The sequence below is a fragment of the Saccopteryx leptura genome, chromosome 2, assembly GCF_036850995.1.
Source record: "Saccopteryx leptura isolate mSacLep1 chromosome 2, mSacLep1_pri_phased_curated, whole genome shotgun sequence".
Classification (NCBI taxonomy): domain Eukaryota; kingdom Metazoa; phylum Chordata; class Mammalia; order Chiroptera; family Emballonuridae; genus Saccopteryx; species Saccopteryx leptura.
In genome coordinates, this window is record NC_089504.1 from 312,477,646 (window position 1) to 312,502,943 (window position 25,298).

At 44.5% G+C, this 25,298-nt stretch overlaps 1 protein-coding gene across 1 annotated transcript in view; it reads right to left on the reverse strand.

Moving 5' to 3' along the window:
• Positions 1 to 636: 636 nt before the first annotated feature.
• Positions 637 to 25,298, reverse strand: part of DGKI (diacylglycerol kinase iota) — a 356,858-nt gene continuing 332,196 nt past the window's right edge. Inside the window, 5 exon segments of the mRNA XM_066362797.1 lie at positions 637 to 3,138; positions 6,645 to 6,744; positions 8,589 to 8,625; positions 18,311 to 18,431; positions 22,106 to 22,143. Coding sequence (XP_066218894.1) covers positions 3,022 to 3,138; positions 6,645 to 6,744; positions 8,589 to 8,625; positions 18,311 to 18,431; positions 22,106 to 22,143 — 413 coding nt within the window. The 3' untranslated portion in view covers positions 637 to 3,021.

The window sequence follows — 25,298 nt, forward strand, 5'->3', positions numbered from 1 at the left end:
TGACTACCTTTAAAGTTCTATTATGTTGTCTTTTAATGACTCTCCATTTCTCATTCCTCTATCGACCTCCTCTAAAAATGGTACCCTGAACCAGATGGGGCCCTGTCAGAAAGCACTCCTCCGAGTCACGCACACAGATGCACGTCGGCTGAGCCAGGCACCTCTGCTGCCGTCTCAGTAGGTTTTGTAGAAAATGGTATTTCTACAGGTCTATGGTTTTATGTCTTCTAAATTAAAGTTATGTGGGTTTTCAGACCAGGGCCAGACTTATTTCTATACTTCCCGAGGGCTCATTAAAAGGGGGTCCCATAGCCCTAAGCTGAGCTGAAAACCCTTGGAGCATATAGCCTTAGCTCTTTCAAAGCCCAGGACTGTCACACTCAGCAGTCAATTAAAAACTAAAATGCTCCAGGAAGTAGAATTAATGTTGATGCCACTAAATATGTAACTATTTTGCTCATTTTTTGAAGTTTTTCTTTTTGAAAGCCCAAATCCAGGGAGTGTTTGCTTTTTTCAGAGAGATATTTGCATTCTCATCAATAATGTAGGACTTTAATACTTTTTTTTTTTTTTTTTTTGGTTTTGAACATTTTCCAAATGTTCCAAGACCCTGAGAGCAGTCAGTACGTCATCTATTTTCATTCCAGGGATTTACTTGTGACTTCGGTTGGAGCTATTTGGATTGGCTCGCAGCCACCTGTACCCTAAATTTTCTCCGGGCTGCACTGAAGTGTGCAGAGAAATTCGAGATGAGAGCCGGTGAGAATGAAGTCCTTCATCCTGGCAATGGCCGCTGGGTAACCAACTGCACAGCCAAGCGTTTGGCTTAAACCAAGGGATGGAAGGCACCACTCAAAGCCAGATTTCAGTCATTTTAAGGATTATATTTCTGTCATCACAACATCTCCTTGACAATCCCGCCAGTTGTACGACTCCCAGCAGAAGCCCAGTGATTAAATTCTCCTGGAGCATATATTCCCCCCCCCCCCCCCAGTTTCTGGAAACAATCTACTGCAGTCCTTCCTCCCTTCCCCATAAAACCCCAAAGCTAGTTCCATTTCTAAGACAGCTCCAGAGGAATAGATTACTCGCAACCAGCCCTTCCTCCCACAGCTGAAAATAACGCCAGGCGTTTGATTTTGGAACAACTAAGGAGAGATTTAATCCCCATCCACTGAGAGGCGATTCCTGCTTCATAGTGTATCGTATTTGCGCTTTCAAAATGATATGTGATCAGAGTGTGATTCAGATAAGCAACACGCCACCGCGGGACCTTTGAATTAAACGGAGAGAAACAATTGTTTAGGCACGCATGCAGAAACAGTAGGGAAGCATGTTGCTTACGTCTAAGAGCAAAATGGGTGGAAAACTCTGGGACATAAGTGTCATCCGAGGCAAAAACCCTGGATCACCCACTCTCCTTTCTGACTCGTGCCCAAGTCAAGTGGACATTTTTCACTTAAAGCTGGAAAACTTTTGCTCCTGATATTTGAACGATCACAAAGTCCTTAATAGAGGTACCTATAAGTACCCACTGATATCTGGCAGGATTAGAAGTTACAACTCCACTGCCAGAAAGATACTACTGTCTGGGATCCCACTGTGCTTTGCAGTAAGAACTTCCTGGTGAAGAAAATAGAAACAATAATACATTAGATTTTCTCGCACATGTACAATGGGGCTGTAGGACTATCAGGTATGACCGTGGGCCCTGACAAGTAATCCGTGAGGCATCCATCAGAAAGGGCCATGCGTCCCAGGGACCGGGCAGTGAAACTCACACAGCAAGGCTCTGTCATTGGGACAAGGCATACTTGGGATAATGAAAATCAAAACCTCGGAAGGAAAACCTCACATGGGCCTCCTCTCACCACAGTACCCAAGAGTCTGTACTTATTAGCCTCTGCGCAAAAATTCCAGTGACTGTTTTCTTACTTAAGTGAGCTTTTTTTTTTTTTTTTTGACATATGTTGCTACTTTTGCTTCTGCTGTTTAATTTCAAGTCCATTAGCCTGCTTTCCATTATCACTCAAAAAAAAAAAAAAAGTCTAGAAGTAAACGCTGGCATAGCGCTCCATTTCCTGTAACCGCAGTTCCCACACACGGCTTTCAGCAGTTGAAAGAGCACTTCAACTTGAGTGCTTCTGCAAACGAGCTGCAGCCTTTGCTTCTTCCATTGCTTGTCTCTGTTGCAGCAAAAGGCAAAGATGGCTACACGTAGGCAGTACGGAGCTATACAAACAGCCCAAGCTGAACCCGTCCTTTGCGGCCATCGGCAACAGCCCTTGCAAGCGGGGCCGACCCCTGGGTCACCTCTCTGAGGTCCCGCTGAGAACAGGCGACTCTCATGCCACCCCACCATACCTCAGAGATACCATGCACAAGTTGACATTATCCATGTGGCACCTCCCAGCTCCTAGATGATGAAAAGGGATTGGGATGGGAGGGGAGACATGCAAAACGTCACTAAGTCGTTCTGGTGGATTTAGTTTTGGAAATGGAAGCAGTTGTACAGTTGTATTTCTGCAGGACATCCAGAGGGATTTCAAAGACCTTCAGACAGTCTTGCGGTCTTCAAAGAGTGGATGGGAAGAAAACAGGTCATATCGCATTTTTTCAATTGATGGGTAGCTCCAGGAGAATGGTGCGCAACAGGGGAAGATGATTGCCTCGGGGGAGAAGGGACCAGTGCCGTGTATACGAACATCCTTTGAGTCTTTAAAATAAATGATACAGGTGAACACAAAAATTCATGCTACTTGCTGGAAGCGGTAAGGATCAAATTTTGTGGAACTCGTATTCCACAAATCTCCAGGTATCCTGCCTCATCCTCCGTGGGCTATCATATTGTGTTGTACATCTTGGTAGCCCTTAAAAACTGGTGGCATGGTCGCAGATAGATTCTTGCAGGAGCAAGACAGATTCGTGGGTTCCATCAGCTTCTTCCAGGGGAGCTGCCCGATCGCCTTGGAGGGCACAGGTGATATAACCGCTCAAGTTCTCTTCGCTCGTCTATCAGGGTCAAACAGTTGTTTCCAAGTCCTCATGGCCAATGATCTTATAGTTCTGACAGCTTTCTAGGTAAGCAGCCAATTCCGGGTCCCCAGCCTGCTGAGCTCTGTCCTGCGGTGTCTTACCCTGTAGGTAAAAGTGGAAATGAAAGATACACAAACACATGGGATGTGATTTCTTAAAAACCCACAGAAATAGGGCTACTCATGGGTTCCTCACTAATAAGGATCTTTCCACATTTACCATTTTAGAGTTCACAAGGCACCTTGCAATCTATTATCTGATAGAAACATCACATGGGACATGTAGGATAGGTTAGTCCCAAAGGAAGAGACCGTTGCTTTAGAGAGGTGGGGTTTTCCTCTAGGGATCACAGAGTCTGAGTACACAGCAAGAGTTGGTAGCACAAAGAAGGTGGGTAGAAATCACTGAATAGATAAATAGGGAAGCAGGCATCTGATTTCTAGTTTGTGACTCTATTATACTAACTCTGGGAAGCAACAAGCTGAACCCGAGAGGAAGGGCTGGTCATAACAATCTAAAAGGGTTTCTTTGCTGATTTCAAAGACTCCACTTAGTTTCTCTCCAATTTAGGACATTCTCATCTCTCCAAAAAGTGAGTTAATTTCTGACTGTAAAAGTGACAGGTGTTGATTAAAGAAACCTTGGGAAAATAAGAAAGCACAAAGACTAAAATAAAGATATATTCTACTATACTAAGATAACCATTGTTAACCTTCTACAGAGTAACTATTTTTCCTTTTCTATAGCTCTGTACATAATTATTTTAATCAAAATGAAACTATACTTTGTTTATATACTGTTATATAATGTGCTTTTTTCCTTCATAATATATCAAACCTTTTTATGTCACCAAATGTTCTTATGCATTACTTTAAATGATTGTATAATGTCTTTCAGCCTAGTCTAATACTATATGTATATCTGTATGTGTACACACACACACACACACACAAGCATGCACACATGATACTTTTTAAATGAGGCCAATGAATAAAAATCAGCAATAAAAGGAGGGAAGCTCTTCATTCTTTTGAATATTTATGAATATTACTTAACATTCCTTGAAACTTCTAATTTTGGTGCAATGATAGAGTTTTATCTACTGAAATAAGTGGTATTGAGTTCTAAGGAAAGGACAGAGATGAGACATGATCACTGTATGCAAGCAACAGCTCTGTGTGTAAATGCACCCAAGTATGACAAAAATTATCAAAAACTTCAGCCTCCTGCTCTGCTATCGCAACGGACAGCATCTATCTCAATTAAGCCTGTCCTAACAGTCTCCAGGACTATGTGGGCAGAGGATAAAAAAGAAGTAACCATGGGTCTGGACTCTTTCTAAAACGTTACTTTGGTGGGGATTTAATATTTATCCACTAGCTTAAAGTTACTATAATAATTTTATTCACCTTGTGCATTCAATTAGTAGACTACCTTGTCTTTACTTCAGTAGAAGTTGGAATTCCTCATTCTCTATTCAGGGAGATGGTTTTTAAGGAACTGTTGTCTATTAAGAAAAACTCTCAATACATTGCTTCTCTCCAAAAACAATCCAGAAAATTCAGTCCTAGTGATCATATTTGAGGTTTTCACGTAGCATCAGATCACAAAATGGCAAAACAAAGGGCCCCTGAAAGGAATGAAGCATATCTATAGCACTTCATATGCTCAGATCTCTAGAACACAGTGTTGGGTGGAAACAGAAGTCACACAATAGCACACACACACATATAGTACGACATTGCCTACATAAGAAAATGAGAGGGGAAAAGAGACATACGTACGTGTGAAGTGAGACCATTAAAATTTTGATAACACCTTGGTCTAGCCAGTGATTTTCAACCTTTTTTTTTTCATAGCACAAACACACACTAATTACTAAGGTCAGTGCCCCTGACTAAATACAACCATTTTCATCTCATGGCACAAATAAATTAGTTACTAAGGAAGAAGAGGTCAGGGCCCCTTTTTCTTTAGTAACTAGTTTATGAGTGCGTGAGAAACAAAGGTTGAAAATCACTGGTCTAGGCTGTGGCATTTTCTAGTTATTTTTGCTTTTATGTATTATTTGGCTTTGCTGGGGGTTTTTCATGCGAGAATGCACTATGTTCACAATCACAGTCATTATTAAGTGGCTTGTGGCTTGGGAAAAGCACACAGAAACATAACACAAAATTGGAAGAAATCGCAAGAAACATTAAGCCCATTAATCTGATACAGACATTTAGATGAAAAAAAAAAAAAAAAAGCAGACTGCTTGCTCAGGAGCCCAGTCTCCTGCCCAGGATTTGGTTTATCCCTCCATTTCATGGAGTTCCTCACCTTCTTTTTATGATCTGAGCGGAGTGTAAAACCAGTCTTTTGTGTGATAAACAGGCGACTGCCCTGCTGTGGTCTGAGTGGCTCCAGCAAGCCCAAGTCTACCTCAGATCATGGCCTCCACTGATCCTATCTCCAGGATTGGCGTTCCTTGTTCAGGTCACACATCAAATCATTTGCGTGCCAGTATTAGCTGGCAAGAATATCGCACTGAGCAATTATCTGCCATTTGAAATTGCATCCCCAGTGAACTAACCCAGGCAGGTAACAGACCAGCTAGAAACCACAACACAGGCTTCATGTGTTTGGAGCCCAGGGAGGCTGCCAGGGACCTCAGCAGAGAGCAAGGCTGTGAGGGAAGTGGAGAGTTTTACACGCTGTGAGTGTCTCAGAACTGGCTCAGAAAGCAAAGAGGGCCACACAAGAATGTCATTATTTCACAACATATATTGCAGGGTGAGAAATCCCCAGGGGGTAAAAACTGCACATTGGAAATGCTCATCAATTAAATAAGTCTAATGGGGCTAAATAAGTCTTTATTATTAGGCTTCTAAGTCGTTGGTCTATGTTTCTTGGCTCCATTCACTGGCCCCAAACTTAGATTACTCAGTACCTGCTTAATGAAGTCCTCATCCAGCTATCTAGCTATGTATTAAAATTCTCTCTGCCACCCTCTGCAGTAAGGAGGCTTGTCTAGGAGTCTCCCCAGGGTGCCTGGGAAGTCTCCGAGCTGAGCAGGCTCCCTCCCGGGATGATCTGCATTAGCTCCGCCCTCTCATGGGCGGCTGTCATTGGTCAATGCTACAAGCTCTAACTCCTCCTCCAAGCCAGCTCTTAACCCTTTCCTTGGGTGCTTTCTACAATAGCAACAATACTTGGCGCAGCCTGACCTCACTCCCTATAAGGGATTGGAAATCTCTTTGGCACTCATGTATGGGACCACATAACTCACGAGTTTAAGATACACTGGATTAAGCAGATGAAGGGAAAAATCCCTTGAACATAATCCTAACCCCCACCCCCCACCCCGGGCTTTGAACCTCACTTCCCCACAACAAATTGTTGGTTGGCATTCAGCAGGAGGACCCCAAACGTTCAGAGGTTTATAAAGCCCCATAGGCTAGCACACACCCTCCCTTTGTGCTTATACATTTAAACTGCAGTTTCTCTAAATGAAGCACTTTATTTTCTCCTCCTTTTTCCAAAGCCCCAGGCACTTCCATGAGCGCAGAAAGGCTGCCTGCGATCTGGCCCAGCGGGTGGATGCTTGCACAGGCTCATCGAGTTACCTTGGAGTCCGTCTTTCTCAGAGATGCTCCTGCGTCCACCAGAAGCTGGCACACAGCCCGGTTCCGCTGGCAGGCAGCCTTGTGCAGTGCGGTCTCACCCCTAAATCAAAGACGAAATGCAAACCACCCATCAAGGGGCTGGGGGTGGGGGTGGACGTGGAGGCTGCAGGGAGGGGGCACGGGTACCTCCTCCCCCTGCCGCTGTTGCTCTGTGCCCCTCTGCCTCTGTCTGGCCTCTCTCTCTGTCTTACGGCTGAGACCCACCCTGGCCGCAGGCAAGGCCCAATGGGAGAGGTGAATGATGGGGGGTGTGTGTCTAAGAATGCACTGAGTTAGTCATCAAGGAACCCTAATATCTGATGCCAGCCTCTTTTTTAAATGGTGTTGGTTAAACAGGCTGCACTCAGCCTGTTTTGTTTTCAGCTACTGATGTTTGGTTTCGGTAAGACTCCATGGCACTATTAGATAGATGATGTGTGCAGAGGTGTCTGAACACTGTGAGGCAACTCTCTCCATGGACACAGGTAGGTAGTGTAAGAGGGACACTAGATGAAACACAGGGAGCAGCAATGGGGGACCATGGACCCTCAGACCCATTGCCCGGGACTTAGCAAACCCCCATCTGGCCCCGTAGAAATAATGCCTGAGAACTCAACTTCAAAGAACCAGACCAATACTCAGTCTGACCCACCTACTGGATTTCTTGCCTGGGGCAGGTGGAAGGGGCAGGGCGACCACAGAGGACTTGGGAGGCACAGTGAGAAGCAGGGAGAGTTCAGGAACCATAGCTGTCCCCAGTTGCAAGCAGGCCCAAGATCCAGCCACTCAGTGTGGGAAGTGGGCAATGGAAAGTGGCTATTTCTGTCTCTCTAACAGGCAGATAAGGAGGAGGATTTTCCCATTTGGGATCCAAAATTGAAAAGCTATATAATGCCCAAGTGTTTCATGGAAGATCAAACCAGGCCTCAGAGAAGGCACACTGGGCTAGGTGACAACCTTGCCAGTAGGATATACGGTATGTGGACAAGCTCTATGCAGTAATGGGCAGCGTCTTCCACGTCTGGTAACTCATGGCTCCTTTCCTTCCCCCTCGTCCTTCAGTCCTTCACTCTATTCATTTCTACTTTTCCTCACCACACCTGCTGCCTCTCCCCATTCCACCCCGCCCATGCCTTATTGCCTATTGAGTTTCTCTGGAGTTCTCTAGTGGCTCTCTATGGCTTTCAGGGTTCGATGCTTGGCCTTTCTTTGTTTCTGTTCAGAGAGTAGTAGTTATTTTGCTACCCTAGGGGGGAAAATGTTGAAAACACACTTTATCAGGTTGGGGATCATTCCCGAGAAGATGACTTGCTCCTGCAGTGTCCCTCATCTGAACCCCAGAACATGAAAATGATGGAACTACCATGTTCTCAGCTCACCAGTGGTTGGGTTGTAGACCCTGTTCCATTCTAGACTCGGCAAAGATGTTTCATTACAGGCAAAGATGGCTTAGAGCAGCGGCTCTCAACCTGTGGGTCGCGACCCCGGCGGGGAAAATCCATCTGATGGCTTTAGGCGACCCCTGTGTTTTGGTCGTTCAACCCGCGCCGGGGTCGCGACCCACAGGTTGAGAACCCCTGGCTTAGAGCCTTAGGGCTTAATTTTCTCACAAATCCCAATTGAGAAAGAGTAAATAAAAAAAGGGAAATGTATCTGTTTTGACTTCTTAGCAGTCCAAGATGCACCAGTGCAGGAGTACCCTGCTTGTGGGAATCGCTAAGTGATGACCAGCAACGACTGCGCGTGCAACCATAATAACACTTGCCACCCATTTTTATTGAGCAATTTTTGATTTGGAAAATTAGCGCTGCACAGCTGAAAGTGGACTTTTCATCACTGGCATGAAAATTATCTAGCGTATGCCCTAGATACTGCATGGACTATGTAATGACAAACAACACTTACGTTTCGCTGTCTGCCATATCCAATAACTCGGAAGGTCCTAAACAAGAGGAAAGCAAGATGCCCATTAAGAGTAAGTTCAGGAATGGCCCTGGCTGGGTGGTTCAGTAAATAGAACATAGTCCCAGTGCACCGAGATCACTGGTTCAATCCCCTATCAGGGCCCATACAAGAAGCAATCAACAAGTGCACAACTAAATGGAACAACTAGATTGAACGGCGAGTGGATGCTTCTTTCTTTCTCTTTCAAATCAGTGGAAAACTTTTAAAAATAAACAAATAAAATAAGTTAAAAAAACTATTAACAAAAACATCTACAATCACAGAATTAAAATGCCTTGGGAAGCTGCACGAGAAAAACATTTGTCATAGGGATAATGAGATCCCCTCCTCCTCCCTCTCTACAAAAAAGAAAGAACCCCTCTAACTCTGCCCCACTGAGCTCCCAATTACAACCAGCCAATATGTGCAGAACGGAAGCTACAAAAGAGTGACATGACCCCCGCCTTCGAGAAGCTTTCAATTAAGTTGAAGAAATAAAATCAATTGGAAGAGAATAAGTGAGAGACAATTAAGTGGCTGCCTGGGAGAAAGGGGACAATCCAGCAGGCTCTAAGGATTGTCTCTCATTCACCAGCAGCAGGGAGTTTGGGACTGGGTCTTACACAAAATGGAATGGTAAAACTACAAGAGACAATAAATAGCACGCAGTCCAATATCCTTTATTTAGAAATTGGCTAAAATTCTATTTTTCACAAAATTTCCCTTCCGAGATCTGGAAAAAATATCATGCATAAACACCATGTGACAGATGGTTCATAAGGAATTAAAATGTTCCATGAGTTTACACAATCACAATGTTTTTATATGTTCCCTAATTAATTCATTCGGTCTGCAAACACTGCTTAGAATGTCCGCCTTCCCACTTTCTGAACCACTGCCTTGCTCCCCAGCCCTCAGACCCCCTTACCCCATGCAGCCTGTAGGTATCAGTTGAGACCACTTCTTCCAGGAAGCCCACTGTGATCTCTATCCAAATATGACATTAAATGTCATGCCTGCAGGCTCCCTCTCTTTGTGCTTAAAACAGTAGCTGGCAGACTGCACACAAGGCCTAAAGTTTAGATCAGGGGTCTCCAAACTTTTTACACAGGGGGCCAGTTCACTGTCCCTCAGACTGTTGGAGGGCCAGAGTATAAAAAAAACTATGAACAAATCCCTACGCACACTGCACGTATCTTATTTTAAAGTAAAAAAACATAACAGGAACGAATACAATATTTAAAATAAAGAACAAGTAAATTTAAATCAACAAACTGACCAGTATTTCAATGGGAACTATGCTCCTCTCACTGACCACCAATGAAAGAGGTGCACCTTCCGGAAGTGCGGCGGGGGCCGGATACATGGCCTCAGGGGGCTGCATGTGGCCTGCGGGCTGTAGTTTGGGGACCCCTAGTTTAGATATTCTGGAGTGTCCTATTCTCTAACAGAACACAGCAGGCCACACCATGTCAAGATGCTGGAACATCAGTGAAAGAAGGAGATATAAATGAATCACTTCACTCCTCCCTAAATATGAAGCCACTTGTGGACTCGAATTCTATGTCCTGAGAACCAGGTACCCCAGGCCTCTTCAGTTGCCAACAGGACATTTTATATGAAGTCAGGTGCAAGAAGGCTTACAGTATCTAATGGTTCTTTCAAAGAACTGTCACCTTCAGCAAACCTTTTAAGCCATTTGTTTTGAAAGGACTTCTATGAACACCAGCAGCCCAGCCTCAGTAGTCGATGCTCTGTCCCATTACTGCTGATGGCACGAATACTTAGCCTTGTCTATTCTGTCCTTTATTCAGCACTCAGAGCTGTAGCTACAGTGGGTCCATGGACTCCAGGGTCCAACCTCCCTGGAGAGAGAGGACAGCGAGCAGCGTCATCTGCACCGAAATGGCAACTGTTTGACTCTCTGGAAGGGGAGACACAGATGAGAAAGGACCGCGTCCCTCACATTTCTGACAAGAGTCACCATGGATGCAGCCGACCCCAAACGATGGCAGAATTGATTATCCTGTGTGTGTGTGAGGCTGGCCTGGGGCTGCTTATCATTTCTCCTTTCCTCCCTTCCTCTCTGCAGCTGCCAGGGGCATGAGAAAGAGGCACCAATGCTAAAACTAGATACATTTGCTCCACATTACTATCTAAAGAAACTCCAGTTAGAGGTTTCGGGAAAGGCTCTGGGTGGATGGACTTAATTCCTCATCCTCCCATGAACAGCAGACACTGTGGACGCTGGCGAGTGGGTAGCTGGCGAAGAGGGAAGGGTGGCTGCTGGCTGGTTACAGATAGGCGTGGCGAGCAAGTCTCAACAGCACGGGGACATTTTCTCGTAATTTTTATAACCCACTTTAAAATAACAGTGTTTTCACAGTGCAAGGGGGTGCAGAGGAGGAAACGAGGAGTGAGTGCCAGGCGCAGCCCAAGACAAGGCTGAAGTTTTCCTCCCACCTGAACCTTCAATGGCCTGTTGGGGGTTATTAGTAAGTGCATGGTACAGTTTAATGGTACCCAGTGCTGTTTGGTGGCATTGGTATAAAATCTGAAGGAGAGGATGGCCAGAGAAATAAAAATAATTTTAAAAGACCACACACAAAAAAATCCTATTTAAAAATGTATATAATAAGAGCATCTGTGATTTTTTGGAAAGTTCATTTGAGTCTTACTCACAAGGGAGAGAACAGGGGAGAGAGAGAAAATAAAGATAATGGAATTCCTTCAATATATACCAATGAAGTTTGGGGCTTATTTTTGTATTTTGTGGATACATATGAAGTGATTGTGAATACCATGTCATCTCCCTTAAAGAATTTGGAGGAATACCATTGAATTGTCAGTAGAAAACGCACAATTGTCCCCTGAATATAAAAGGGAACCTTGGCTCTCTGTCCCTCCAGGGTTTACCATAAATCCACTCCATCCCACAGCCCATCATCCCTTTTGAAGGGATACAGCTACACAGTTCTCCATGGCATGTTCGCAGGAAGGCAGTCCCTGCCCTCACACAGCCTTGCATAGGCTGTCACTGGAGCCCTGAATATGACACTCATGTCAAACGACCCTGCGTGGTGGTTGTCCATCCATGCTTCACCGCCCATTGCTGGGTTTTAGGAATGTGGAGGGCAGAGACGCCATCTTATACCCTGTGCGAGTTCTGGTAACTGACCTAACTTCACCGTACTTCAGTTTCCGCCACCTGTCAGATAGAGATGAGAAGACTGACTGTGTAGGGCTATTGTGAGAATTAAAAGCGTTCAGACCCATGAAGCATTTAGAATACTAAAGATGAGCAGTAATTGTTGCTATAACATCTTTTTCTCAAGAGCCGGTAGGACAGAATTAATTTTGTAAGTGAATGAACGAATGAATGCAAGGCATTTAAAAATCAGTGTGGATCCAAGATCCGTAAATGGAACATGGTTAGATCCAAAAGATGGTGTTCTATAGGAAACAGTCAAAAAATGAGAGAAACACATCAAGGGAATAGATACATCAGTGTTCAGGTGATGGCCAGGGAATACGAAAGGAAGTAAAACCTCGCAGATCTCACAAGAAAGCAAACTGCATGGTGGTCAAACCTTCCAAAATGCAGGTTCACTGGGTTCATTGCCCAGCGTTCACTCTTCCATTGCACACCCCGGTTCTTCATGTTTTTTGTTGTTGTTGTTGTTTTTGTTTTTGTTTTTGTATTTTTCTGAAGCTGGAAACGGGGAGAGACAGTCAGACAGACTCCCGCATGCGCTCGACCCGGATCCACCCAGCACGCCCACCAGGGGGCGATGCTCTGCCCCTCCGGGGCGTCGCTCTGCCGCGACCAGAGCCACTCTAGCGCCTGGGGCAGAGGCCAAGGAGCCATCCCCAGTGCCCGGGCCATCTTTGCTCCAATGGAGCCTCTCTGCGGGAGGGGAAGAGAGAGACAGAGAGGAAGCAGAGGGGGAGGGGTGGAGAGGCAGATGGGCGCCTCTCCTGTGTGCCCTGGCCGGGAATCGAACCCAGGATTTCTGCACGCCAGGCCGACGCTCTACCACTGAGCCAACCAGCCAGGGCCCACACCCCCATTCTTACAGATGCAACTTGATCAATATTACACCTGTATCAAATATGATGTGTCTTTTGTCTCATGCATTTTTTAGTTTGCTTCCCACACACCAAGGCATCCACTAAATCCCCTTTGCTATTCCTCCCACCTCCCCGTGGCCTCGCTCAGTCCGGACCTCATTTCCCATTAGTCTCCCTGACGCTGCCAGCAGACCATTCCAAATCCTCCCATGGCCCCATGGCCGGGACAAAAGCTGCACAGATCTGGGCAGAGCTGGCACTGGGAACTCTAACAGCACCGTCACCCTGTCCCAGCGGGGTGGTGGTCGTTCCTCTTGGGACCAGGGGCAGAAAAAAGGGGGGTTAAAAAAAGAGAAAAGAAAGACTGAAAGCAGAAACAGAGGGAAGACAAAATAAGCCATTGAAATCAAAAAGGAAATGCATGAGTGAGATTTCTATCAGGAAACACAGTGGGGAGCGACAGGGGGTGGGAGTGGGGGGGATAACAAAAGGACAAACGTGCGGGTGGAAAAGACAAACAACACAGAAGTGCTTTGGAGGGTAAACCGGGAGGAGGGAGTGGGTAACAAAGATGGCTGAAAGGGGCTGAAAAGCAGGAACCCCTGCGGGGCGGGGGGGCTCTCAGCGGGAATCCCTTAGCATCTCCCTGCTCCACCCTGTCCCTGGAGATTGGCAGCTCTCCTCCTCCTCCTCCTCCTCTCTTCTTCTTCCTCCTCCACCTCCTCCACTCTCTCCTCCTCCTCCCCCTCCTCCTCCTTCTCCTCTTTTCAACCATCTAAATGCCCAGATTCCACTTTTTCATAAAGGAAAGCAGCATGTTGCATGCGAGTCTGAGACAAGAAGTCCCAAAGAAGATGCAGGAGGGAAAAAACACAAGCCTCATGTGGCTTTTCAGAGTGTGCTGCACATCGCTTGCCTCCCCCCACCCCCCGCGGTCCCCAGCCTGGTTTAAAAAGGGCCCATAGAAGAGAAATGGGGTGTGGGATGTGGTGGCCGGAGTGTGAGCTCTCACGACTCCCATTCGGGGGTGTCCCCTGATTGTGGACAGCATTGCTCACTATAAACACCCAGTGAAGGGGCAAAGCAAACAGGCCACATACAGTTTCCATCGTGCCCCTTAAAAAGAAAGGGTCCCCTGTTTTCTCAGGAGCCTTGTCATTACAGGCATCTTCACAGTCAGGTCTTGAACAGTGTTTAGGATTTATATCATAGGAAGCCACAAGAAGCCTTGAAATACATTAAAAAACAAACAAACAAACAAACACTAATACATCGAGAGATAGCATTCCAGATTAGGAGGAGGAGTAAGTATTCTTGATGTTGGACACAGTATACATCTTTTTTTTTTCTTTTATTTATGTGAATTCAAACTGCTCAGCCCTATCTATTGCAAATTTGATACTAACTTATAGCCATGATGCCATTGTCTAAAATGCATCCTCAAATTTCAGTCTCATAAAAACACTGTGGAAAAGGCCTTTTTCCTTGTCAGACCAGGGGGGATTCCAGGGTGATCAACCTTATTCAATTAGGGGAGACGGTTTCCCCGAGCAGAGATCACATTTGGAAGATGATTCAGAGAAGAGGAAGGGTCATGTTTCCCATGCCCTTATCCTGGTCTTCAAGAACAGTATAATTTAAAGAGGTTTCTATAATTTAAAAGAGATGAGGTGTTCTGCAATAGTGATTTTCAGTCCCCAAATGCACAGGGGAATATAAACTGCATCAGCAACTAAAGATACTAAACAAACGACAATAACTGTAGATGAGCTGAAAACCTTAGCTCTGTAGGAACCTGATGAGTTGGGCTGATTATGTCGAAAGATTTTGCATCTGTATTCCTGAAGAAGCTGAAAGGAGAGCGAGGTGATGCCTGAAGTGGGCGATGCCTATCAGGTTAATAAGTACTAATTTCAATATAAACCAACTGTGATTTAGATTTTCATTGTCTGACTACAATACTAAATGTTTCAAAATTGACCATTCATCAGAAAGGCAGTGGCCCTTGCACTGTAGAGCATAGTATTTTATTTGCAAACAGAAAAAAAAAAAAGGCTTCCGCTTCACTCTCTCCAGTCCCTGCTCAGGCCAAGATCCTGGCGAGGGAGGGAGGACAGGACGTCTACGTGACCATGGGCACCACCGGCCTGTGAATCAAGTCGGGATGATTGCAGGAATCTGAAGTGGTTTTTTTTTCTTATAAGCATAAATATGAAACTGACTAGTTTACAAAATCTAGCAAAAAGAACTGGAAAAATAAGCACCTTCCCCCCAAAGGAATTTTTTGGTGTCCTTCAGTTTTGACAGAGAGAGCTGTATCCTGGGATTCACGCTTTGCCAGAGACACTGGAGATGGAAGAGAAACTCGCTTCATATTGGAATGTCAGGCTTCGGTCAGAACACTAAGAGGCTAACGTGCCACCTGGAATTCATGCCGGGCAAAGTCTGTGTGTACAGACCTATTAGGAACTCCAAGCCCTATGAGCATGGGCTACAGTGGAAAAAGAAGTAGGGGAGGAAGTGAAAATCTAGGGTGTAGAGAAATACCATCTCATGCCCCGTCACTCCTGCCCCTGGGAGACTCAAGTGAGGAGAGGGTTTTTGTTTTTAGAGAAGCATATGTCTCAAATATTGCATGGCACATATTTATGCTAAAAAGGGGAGGGGGCGACACTTGTTTAAGAATGTGCAAAGTTGAAGAACTGTTGATGCTAAGCAACCTTAGGACCCAGAACCAAGGGATAAATAAGAGCGGAGCTCCAAGGGGGTTCAGGTAGACCAGTAGTGCGGGATATTGAGCCGGCCGGGTCATCATTTTTAGGTGAAGAAGATGGAGAGTAAGGAAACAATGGTAGATTAAATTCGGCCACAAATTATTTGCAGCTCCTTCCATGAAGCCCATCCCTAGAGTTGGGACCAGCTCTGTGACTTGGTTTAGCTAACAGAATGTGGCAGAGATGATGCAGAACTTTCCAGTGTGGCCTCAAGATGTCCAAAGGCTCTCATTCTCCCCTGCTTGAACCCTAAGACCACCATGCCGTGAAGAAGCCTGGGACGAAATCCCAGGTACAGAGAAAGGCTCAGGTGTTCCAGCCATCCCGGCTGAGAGCCTCAAACATGTGACAGAGTCCCTGTTCCATACAGACTCAGTCAAAGCTGCGCCTTGCTGAAGCCTCATGAGTGAGACCAAAGAAGACACCAACAGGTGTCTGATACAGAGGGGGGAATGCTAGCTCTTCAAGACAGGTAAAGAGATAAAGGGATAGAGAGTCCCTAAACTGTGCTATCACTCAAGTAGGTATCAGTGGCTCACCTAAGTCCACCTGAGTGGTTATTGAATAGCCTAAGGATGCAAACAAGCGCTGAATCTCATTGGGTAGAGGGAAAACTAGGAAGAAAAGCTTGACAATAATCAAGAAGACAGCGACCAGGAACTGCTTTAACCTGAGCTAATGGCAAATAAAGAGACAGTATATATGTAAAGCTCACCCAAACTTTGTGTATTAGAAATCTCGAGATCATTTCTATTAAGGGAAGATACCATGGGAGCTTTCTTTGTGGTTTTTATGCCTTGTCTGTGGGGCTGGGTTCTGACCTACGATTTTTTTTTTTTTGACCTAAGATTTTTTTTTTTTTTTTTTTTTTTTTTTTTTTTTTTTTTACAGAGGCAGAGATAGACAGGGACACAGACAGGAACAGAGAGAGATGAGAAGCATCAATCATCAGTTTCTCGTTGCGCGTTGCGACTTCTTAGTTGTTCATTGATTGCTTTCTCACATGTGCCTTGACTGCGGGCCTTCAGCAGACCGAGTAACCCCCTGCTGGAGCCAGCGACCTTGGGTCTAAGCTGGTGAGCTCTTTGCTCAAGCCAGATGAGCCCGCGCTCAAGCTGGCGACCTCGGGGTCTCGAACCTGGGTCCTTCCACATCCCAGTCCGATGCTCTATCCACTGCGCCACCACCTGGTCAGGCTTGACCTACGATTTTTTAAAACTTTTTTTTTTTTTTTGTGAAAGAAGCAAGAAGAAAAGATGCCACCATTGGTTTTCAAGTCTTGCCCAAAGAAGAATGCTTTAATCGCAGGGGATAGAGTGCAGGGGAGCAGGAGACAGAATAACACACATGCCAGACGCAGCAACCAAGAATAAATTTACCCACCTGGGTTTTCTAGGGCAGGTGGGCTTAGGGTTAGGACTAGTCAACCAAGCCTACAAGGGAAAAGTAGCCCTCCCATGACCATCATCCTACTTTCACACCCTTCCCTTTGCCTAACCCGCTCTTTCCACCCTAATTCAGGACTGGGGCTCAAGCAAACTCTTCATGGTGAGACGGTATTAGAGCAAAGCAAGTGAGTCTACTGTGACTGACGTTCTAATACCTACCTTACAAAGCCCGTGCAGAGATTCCATGATGTTAGTCTAAGCATCTGGCATAGGAGCTTGATAATTATCCCTATGGTCTCTATTTGTGCATTTGCAATATGACTTAAACCATTTAACTGTTTTAAATTTAATTATACCTATGATGATATTTTTTCTTTAGCCTGCAATAGCTTGAAAACAGTGACTGTATTATCTTAATTTTGTGTGTGTACCAGCCTATAAAAGGTACATCCTACTAGGCAGCCCACAAATATTTGTTGAATGACTAATTGAATGAATAAATCCAATAAGACATTTGCTAAATTGAATAAAAGAAGAGCAAGACGAGTTGTGAATGTCTATTAATATGATTTCTATTTTTAGCCTGAATTTGGAGGCACAGAAGGTTGGCCACAGGCACCCTGATAGGACTGATAGAAAACCTTCCCAGATCTCTGTGAGAGCCAGAACTATTTGGCTCTTTCTTCTTAGAAAACAGCCATGCTAGGCAGATTCCTCCCCCTTTAATCCTGTTCTTTATCGTAGAAACACCATAAATGTGGGAAGCTATGAGAATCGTCAAGACATGGCATTCATCACATGTTTGTGCCTCTGAAGGGCTATTAGAAGAAGATGCTAAAAATCACAAGCTGCTTCCAGCAAATGATATAACAGCAAATTAGCTCCAGGTAGAGAGCCACCTGGGAGGTAAACGTGACCTGCTGCCGAGGACGGGAGACTACTGATGTTTCTAAAGAGAACAGAGTGTGAGTTGAGTTGAAAAGATGAATGAGATTCAAATAGCAAAAATACCAATAAAAAACTAGAAAATAGAAAAAAAAATACTCTTGTTAATCCTGAGAATAATCAACTACAAATGCGGAGTAGGTACCTTGTCCCAACCAGTTAACTTCCCAAAACATAAAAGCTCTCCCACAAACAATAAATAAAGCACGTCTTATGCCAATCTGCATTGATTTTTGTTTTTGTTTTGCTTTGTTTTGTTTTAATTAATCAGCCCCCAAATACTCTGCCAAGATCTTGCTATGGAAATTATTTATATTATTTGATTGGTCCAGAGTACCCAGGTGGGTGAGTGGTCTACAATCACTTTGCCTCAAATAAGCAGGGAGACTCAGGTAAAAGCTGGAGAGCATCTCCACCATTTGGAAGATAACCCGGGTGAAAGCCAACGTAGCTAATGCAATCTATTCCATGGGTAAGTGATCCTTGGTTCACTGTGCCTACTCACCGTGGTCAAGGATATATTTCACAACCTCCCCGTTGCCGGTTTTAGCTGCATGGTGAAGGAGTGAACAGTGGTCCGGTCCCTGAATTAGCAGACTGCCTCCATTTTTATAGCTTTCTATTAGCTGAAAAAGAGACGTAGAAGAGAAGCTTAGGCAGAGTCCGGAACAAGGGAAACAGCTCATCAGTGATAAAATAAGACCAATGGAGCAAACCACAAGTGATTCTAGCCTCAGAGGACACAGAGAAATGTCAGAAAGATGAAGTAACCTTCCTGGATTATATTATAATTCAAATAGATGGTCATTGTCTCCCTAACTCCTGGGAGGGTAAATTGGTGCTGAACCCACCAAGGAGACTGAAATATACAATATACTGAGTTACATATTTCTTTTTCTGCCTTGTGTCTTTTTCTTTTCTGGACATTGGTCTCTATTCTTAGGGAGTGGAAGGTAGAGAAGAGTGAAAGAATTATTAAAGCTACAGGCAGGATTAGTGTGGTGTCCGGTAGGTAACTCCCTTCCTGTTCTTTAGTTTTCCTTCAATCTCTACCAAACCTGGCTACCAAATATGGAAGCTCCTCCCCATTTCCTTCGTGAGATACCCGTACATGAGCACACAGCACACAGACACGCATACACATGTACGGCTCCCCTCGTTATCTGGGTCTGCCCTCCAGCCTGCATGCATCCTGTCAACCACCCAACACTGACTCAGCAACACTACAAACAATCTGTGGGATGAGAAACAGATACAGTGAACCTAAAATATGAGAACAGGCTAGGAAAAAAACAAAACAAAAACCAAACAAACAGATTTTGCAGCCCAACATTAAAGTAGTTAAATGAGGACACAGTCTAAGTTCAGGAAGTTTTAAACATTACAGAAAGTGTCAATGGGTCATTAGTCTCCAAACAGCAGTATCACAGAACAAGAAGAGCCTTCCAGAGCTTCTAAAGGGTAGTTTTAGGGCAAATAAGGTGCAAATAACCCAGAAGGTAAGAAGCAAAAGGAATGTGTCTACCACCAAAAAGTTAGATGGCATGACATTATGAAAAGAAATCAAGCATCTCATAAGGTCAAAGAGAGGAAACTCATAGTTCATGCTTCCACTCAGAGACAACCATAGCACTCTCATGTGTCAGAGGCCAGGGGAATAGGTGAGGCAACTCAGTCACTGGCCTCAAAGACCTCACAGTTCACTGGGGAGACAGATGCGTAAGAGCTCCACCTGAATGGAGAGGGGGACGGTGATGGGGCCACCACAGGGCACTAGGGAAGCATGAAGTGGGGATGGAAAAAGAATCATGGAAGCTTTCCTAGGAAATAGATTATAAAAAAAAATGGTTGAGTGGAAGTAAGGAACATACGGGGACTTGAATCCCAAAACTGGGGCAGCAGGAAAAAGTAGCAAATAGTTTTCCACCAAAATCTAAGAGAATTCTGGTCTGTTTCATTGCATTGTTATACAGTGACAGTCCCTTTCTTTGGGACAGATCACAAGGGATTTGGGCTCAACAGAGGAGCACAGACCCAATCCATCAGCTGTCTTGATTCTGACTTACTGTGGTGTTTTTAGATGCTGAACATTATGTGAGTCCATGGGCATCTTGTGTGGCCCAATTGTATGAAAGCTACTCAAGACAGCATTCACAATGGGATGGCTCCTGGGGTTCCTTGTTCTCTACTGATTGGTGCGCGCTCTCTCTCTTTCTCTCTCTCTCTCTCTCATACACTCACACACACACACACACACACAGAGTTGAATATTTAATATTTATTGTGCTTTCTGCAAGGAATAGAAAAATGAAAGAACATGGAGAAGAAGAAAGGGAATAAAAAAGAATAAAAGAAAAAAACACCCTGAGTCCCCTGTATTTCATCTCATAGTAAATAAGGTGTTCTTGCCTTATTTCTTAGGCATTTAGGAAATAATTGCAACAGAGAATGTAATAAGACAACTGGCTGGATATAGTGACTTCCCATATCTCAAATAATTCTTGATTAAGTACAAAAAAAAAATCACGGTGATAATACCCAAGGACCTGGCCAAGTCTTTGCCTGCGCTAAAAGCCATGTACAAAATAAAACGAACAGCTTTCAAATATACATCTTGCAAAAATGCTCCAGCTTAGAAGTTCTGCATGGGCGGGGATCAGAACTTACTCATGCCACTATCTCCCAGAATCTAATAGATGGCCACGCAGGGAGCACAGAATGGTATTGGTTTAATCCATGGCTGGGAAATGGCATTGAACTCACAGGCGTACTGCTTAGAGAGCCCTTTTCTCCTGTCAGTAACAATTCCCAGTAACACTGCGATCTGGACAGCCCACCACCCAGGCACAATTTCCAGGATGAGTCTAAAGCTCTTTATCAAGATGCTTGCAATTGTCTCCTTATGTGTGTTCTGCTAGCGACCTGTTACAAATGTAGCACAGAGGTTTCTCAGTGCACTCAACAGCTGTGCCTCGGAAGAGGCTGTCTTCAAGGTCAGTGCTTCTCAGCTTTCTCTGAAGGCTTTTGTTTTGGGGGGTCTGCAATGGCATCGCTCCACACAGGCTGGTGAGGATGGCACAGCCTCTGCCCAACGAGCTGCCCATATTGCAGAGCTGATCAATGCCAGGGTGGGTTTTACAGGGACATATGGCAATCGTAAGGGCACAGAACCACAGATAGCTTTTCAAACAGTCATACACTATATTATACTTTATAGTAAATATTTGCATCTCCACTATGATTAGCTCTTTAAAAACACTAACATTATATTGATAACATAGCTAACATTTTTGAATCCCTGCTATGTAATAGGAATAGGCCTAAAAGCTTTATAGGCAGTATTATATTCAATCTTCACAAAGTGAAGAGAGAGGCAATATTAGTATTTCATTTTATAGATGGAGAAACTGAGGCACAGAGAGTTAAATAATTTTACAATGTCACACATATAGGGAATGGCAGGGCCAAGGTCTGAACCTAGGCAATCTGACTTCAGTATCCACATTCCCTCTAGAGGCAGTGGTGACCACTTACTGCCCTCTGAACTAGAATTCACCAAAAAATATAAGCACAAGTGAAAAAGCTCCAGGTGGATCAGTCAGAGTATGCCCCATGATCCCCAAAATACAAAAATGTAATAATGTTGGAAGACACAGACTTTAGCCTGAAGAATGTATTTCTGGTTGTTGCCCAAGTAATTCTCACACATGCATTCATTTCAAGAGCTATCTAAAAAGAACTCTCCGGACTTCCAATATCAGCTTCTGGAGACCAGGAATTCAGGGCACTGTCATCAGGGCATCCTGGAGACATGCAGTCCATTTGCACTAAGAGCATCCTTCCTCTTTCTCCTCAGTCAGCACAGCAGGGGGTTTGACAAATGATGTATGGGATCATGAAAATGCGGTGCAAAATGATGTTGATTTGAAGTTCTTAAAGAATTCCCTAGCCCTGACCAGTTGGCTCAGTGGTAGAGCATTGGTTGGCATGTGGATGTCCTGGGTCTGCTTTTCCACTCCTCCCCTTCTCAATTCTCTCTTTGTCTCTCTCTCTCTCTTCCCCTCCTGCAGCTATGGCTCCATTGGAGTGAGCTGGCCCTGCGAGCTGAGGATGGCTCCATGGCCTCAGCCTCAGGCACTAAGAAGAGGTTGGTTGCAACACCCAGATGGGCAGAGCATCGCCCCCTAGTAGGCTTTCCAGGGGGATCCTGGTCAGAGTGTATGCAAGAGTCTGTTTCTGCCTCCCCTCCTCTCACTGCAAAAAATAAATCCCCAAATATGTTGGTAGGAAGAGGTCTTACCTTCATAAGATCACCAGTTATTACTGCCTGCAAAATGGCTGTGAAAGACAAAAGAGATGTCTCATTAGTAGAAGACCCTCTCACTAAAATATTACAAAGGGCTGGGTCCACATTTTGCAGAAATAGTCTACGTTTGAAGCAGGGAACAGGGAGAAGAAGCATGCCCAGGGTTGATTCTTAGAACAGACTAAAGCATTCTCTTCAACCCCTCCCTACCCAGGCGCCCATTCCCTGTATTGTTCTAGAGCCTACCAGAGCACCCTCTAGCCCAGGGACAACAAAGGAAACATGAAATTTGAAGTTGCACAGATGGGGTTCAAATATTTACTTTGACACAAACTGTGTAACACCAAGAGTATCATTTAACCCCTCTGAGCCTCAAGTTTCCACATCTGTAAAACAACTAGTCTAAGTCTTTTAGGATTTCTGAAAGGATTGATTAAATCATGTGCATGTTCCAAACTTATCCACTGACGCACAGTAGGTGCCTAATCATGACTGATTTTATTTCCCTCTTTTCAGTTCCTTCCACTTTGTCCTCTTGGGGTTCAAAAATCGCCAGTAATTTCTTTGGTGTATTTTGTAATGACTAATGCTACTTCTGTGGAAATGAACAGGACAAGAAACAGTGGAGAAGAAACATATATGTTTTAATAATGTCCTAAAGAAAATAATCTTACTCAATGGTGACTGTTACAAAGAACTCTAAAAGTCTTAGGTAACCTAAACTAATTATAAGAATATGTAGCCTTAGGGGAAAAAATAGAAGTCCCTGCACATGTCATGTGGGGGGCAGAAGAGGAATGAGAAGATAGGACTACCTGACCAGGAGGTGGCGCAGTGGATAGAGTGTTGGACTGGGACGCAGAGGACCCAGGTTCGAAACCCTGAGGTCACCAGCTTGGGTGCGGGCTCATCTGGTTTGAGGAAGGCTTACCAGCTTGCACTGGCTTGAGCAAGAGGTCACTCAGTCTGCTGTAGCCCCCGGTCAAGGCACATATGAGAAAGCAATCAATGAACAACTAAGGTGCCACAACAAAGAATTGATGCTTCTCATCTCTCTCCCTTTCTGTCTGTCTGTCCCTCTCTCTGTCTCTCTCTGTCCCTGTCACAAAAAAAAAAAAAAAAAAAGAAAAGAAAAGAAAAAGAAAAAAGAAGAAGACAGGACTGATTAAAGGAGAAAGGAATACATATGTGTCTAATGACAATTAGGGTTCCTAAAGGGATTGTATGCATTTGGTTGGAAATGGTCGCTTGTGAAAAATACATAACCTAAAACTACACTAAAAATAGATTGTTTTAAGCACAATGTCACAAAAGAAGAAAATAATTTATTTTTCAAAGGGTTTATTTATTCCAATTTATTTTTATGGTTCTTGTTTGAGTAGCAACTCATATAGGTTGGCTAAAAATCCAGTACCATGCATTAAAGTGCATGGAGACTTTGTTCCCGAGCAAAGCCATCCAGGCTTCCTTATGGAGCATTTATGAGCCCTGGAGGATCAAATACAAAGGACCACAGGCGTGTTCAACTCATTCAGTGGCCCAGGACCAAGTGTCTTCCCTCTGACCAACACAGAACCCTTGGAAACCTATGGAAGTGATGAGGGCTGCTTGGACACGGAGGAAGAAGAGTAGAAAAAGAATAGAGAATAAAGGAGACCAGGAAAGAGAGGGAAGAAGGTTTCCTTCTCGTAACAAGCTACAAGCAACATGCCCTCTCCCTCCGCCCGAGGCACCTGCACCATGATTTGTATATTGTCAACGCACAGCAGTTTGTTGCTGAACTGACTAAAAAATAGAGCAAAGCGGGAAAGGAGTGAGAGCAAGAGAGAGAGATCACAACAACAGAAAGTGAGTTAATAAAATATTATGTCAGAAGAACCTAAGAAAATAGGTCTTGTTCTTCATATTATAGATGGGAACACTGGGGTTCAGAGGAAAGTAACTCTGGGGGCACAGAGCTCGAGGAGGCCTAATCGTCACCATCATGCAGGTCCCTGCGCCCAGTCCAGGTCTCTGTCAGCTCACCATGCAGAGCTCTCCTAGAGGGGTACAGAAAAGGGAAGAAACTTGTCTAGATGAGTTATAAAACTTATGGTGTTGTGGCAAAGGCACTGAATTGGATTCTTAATTCTAATCTCTATAATTTGACTAAACACAAATATTTAAGAAGTCATTCAATCTTCCTGAATCAACTTTCTTGTTTATAAAATAACATGAACAGCCATCCTGCTCATCTCCCTATAGTAAAAAATAAACAAAAATGCTTCATAAATAGACATGAATGATATGTAATATTACCACAAGAGGTGGTTTTTTGGGGACTTTTGTGACTGTACACGAAAAAGTCACATGACTATTTCAGAGGGAGCCTAGCAAAGGGGTGAAGTCAAGCGAACATAGCTCTGTTGATAAGTGCCCGTCAAAGGAAGGAGCCAATGAGAGGATGCTTAACGCCAAAAGGTAAAGCCCTCATCAGAGTGCTAGGGGGGAGGGAGACGTGGGAGGAGACACTAGCAGTTGCAGGTCTGGGAGAACAAGTCAGTATGGACTTTTATGCTACAAGCTGCTCCCTTCACTGATGCAGGATATCCACATTAGGAAAGAAAGAAGGGAAGGGAAATTGGCCAAGGGGGGCAGTTCATGCAGAGTTCAAAACCGTGTCAAGTATGTTTTCAAGATTATACTAAAACTTTCCCCAGAAATTAAAGATAGAGAAAACAGAGAAAAAAAGAATAAAGGAAAGAGAAAAGAAAATGAATTCATTAACTTAAAGCACTCGTGTAATAAATAAAATTTGGTGTGTGTAAGTAATAAAGCAAGACCATGAAGGAGTTCCCCAGGATCAAGTCTATTTAAGGAGCACTTAAAGTAGAAGGAAGGGAGGGAGGGAGGGATGAGGGAGGGAGGGAGGGAGGAAGGGAGGGAGGGAGGGAGGGAAGGAGGGAGGGAGGGAGGGAGGGAGTGAGGAAGGGAGGGAGGGAGGGAGGGAGGGAGGGAAGGAAAGAGGGAGGGAGGAAGGGAGGGAGGGAGGGAGGGAGGGAGGGAGGGAGGGAGAGAGGGAGGGGGAACAGGGGAGGGGGAAGGCAAGAAGGAAGAGAGAGGGAGGAAGAAAAAGAAGAAGAGAGGGGGTATTGGCTGGCTGTGGAGTTCAAAAAGAGGTTTTTTGGTGGAGGTACAGTTTAAGCCA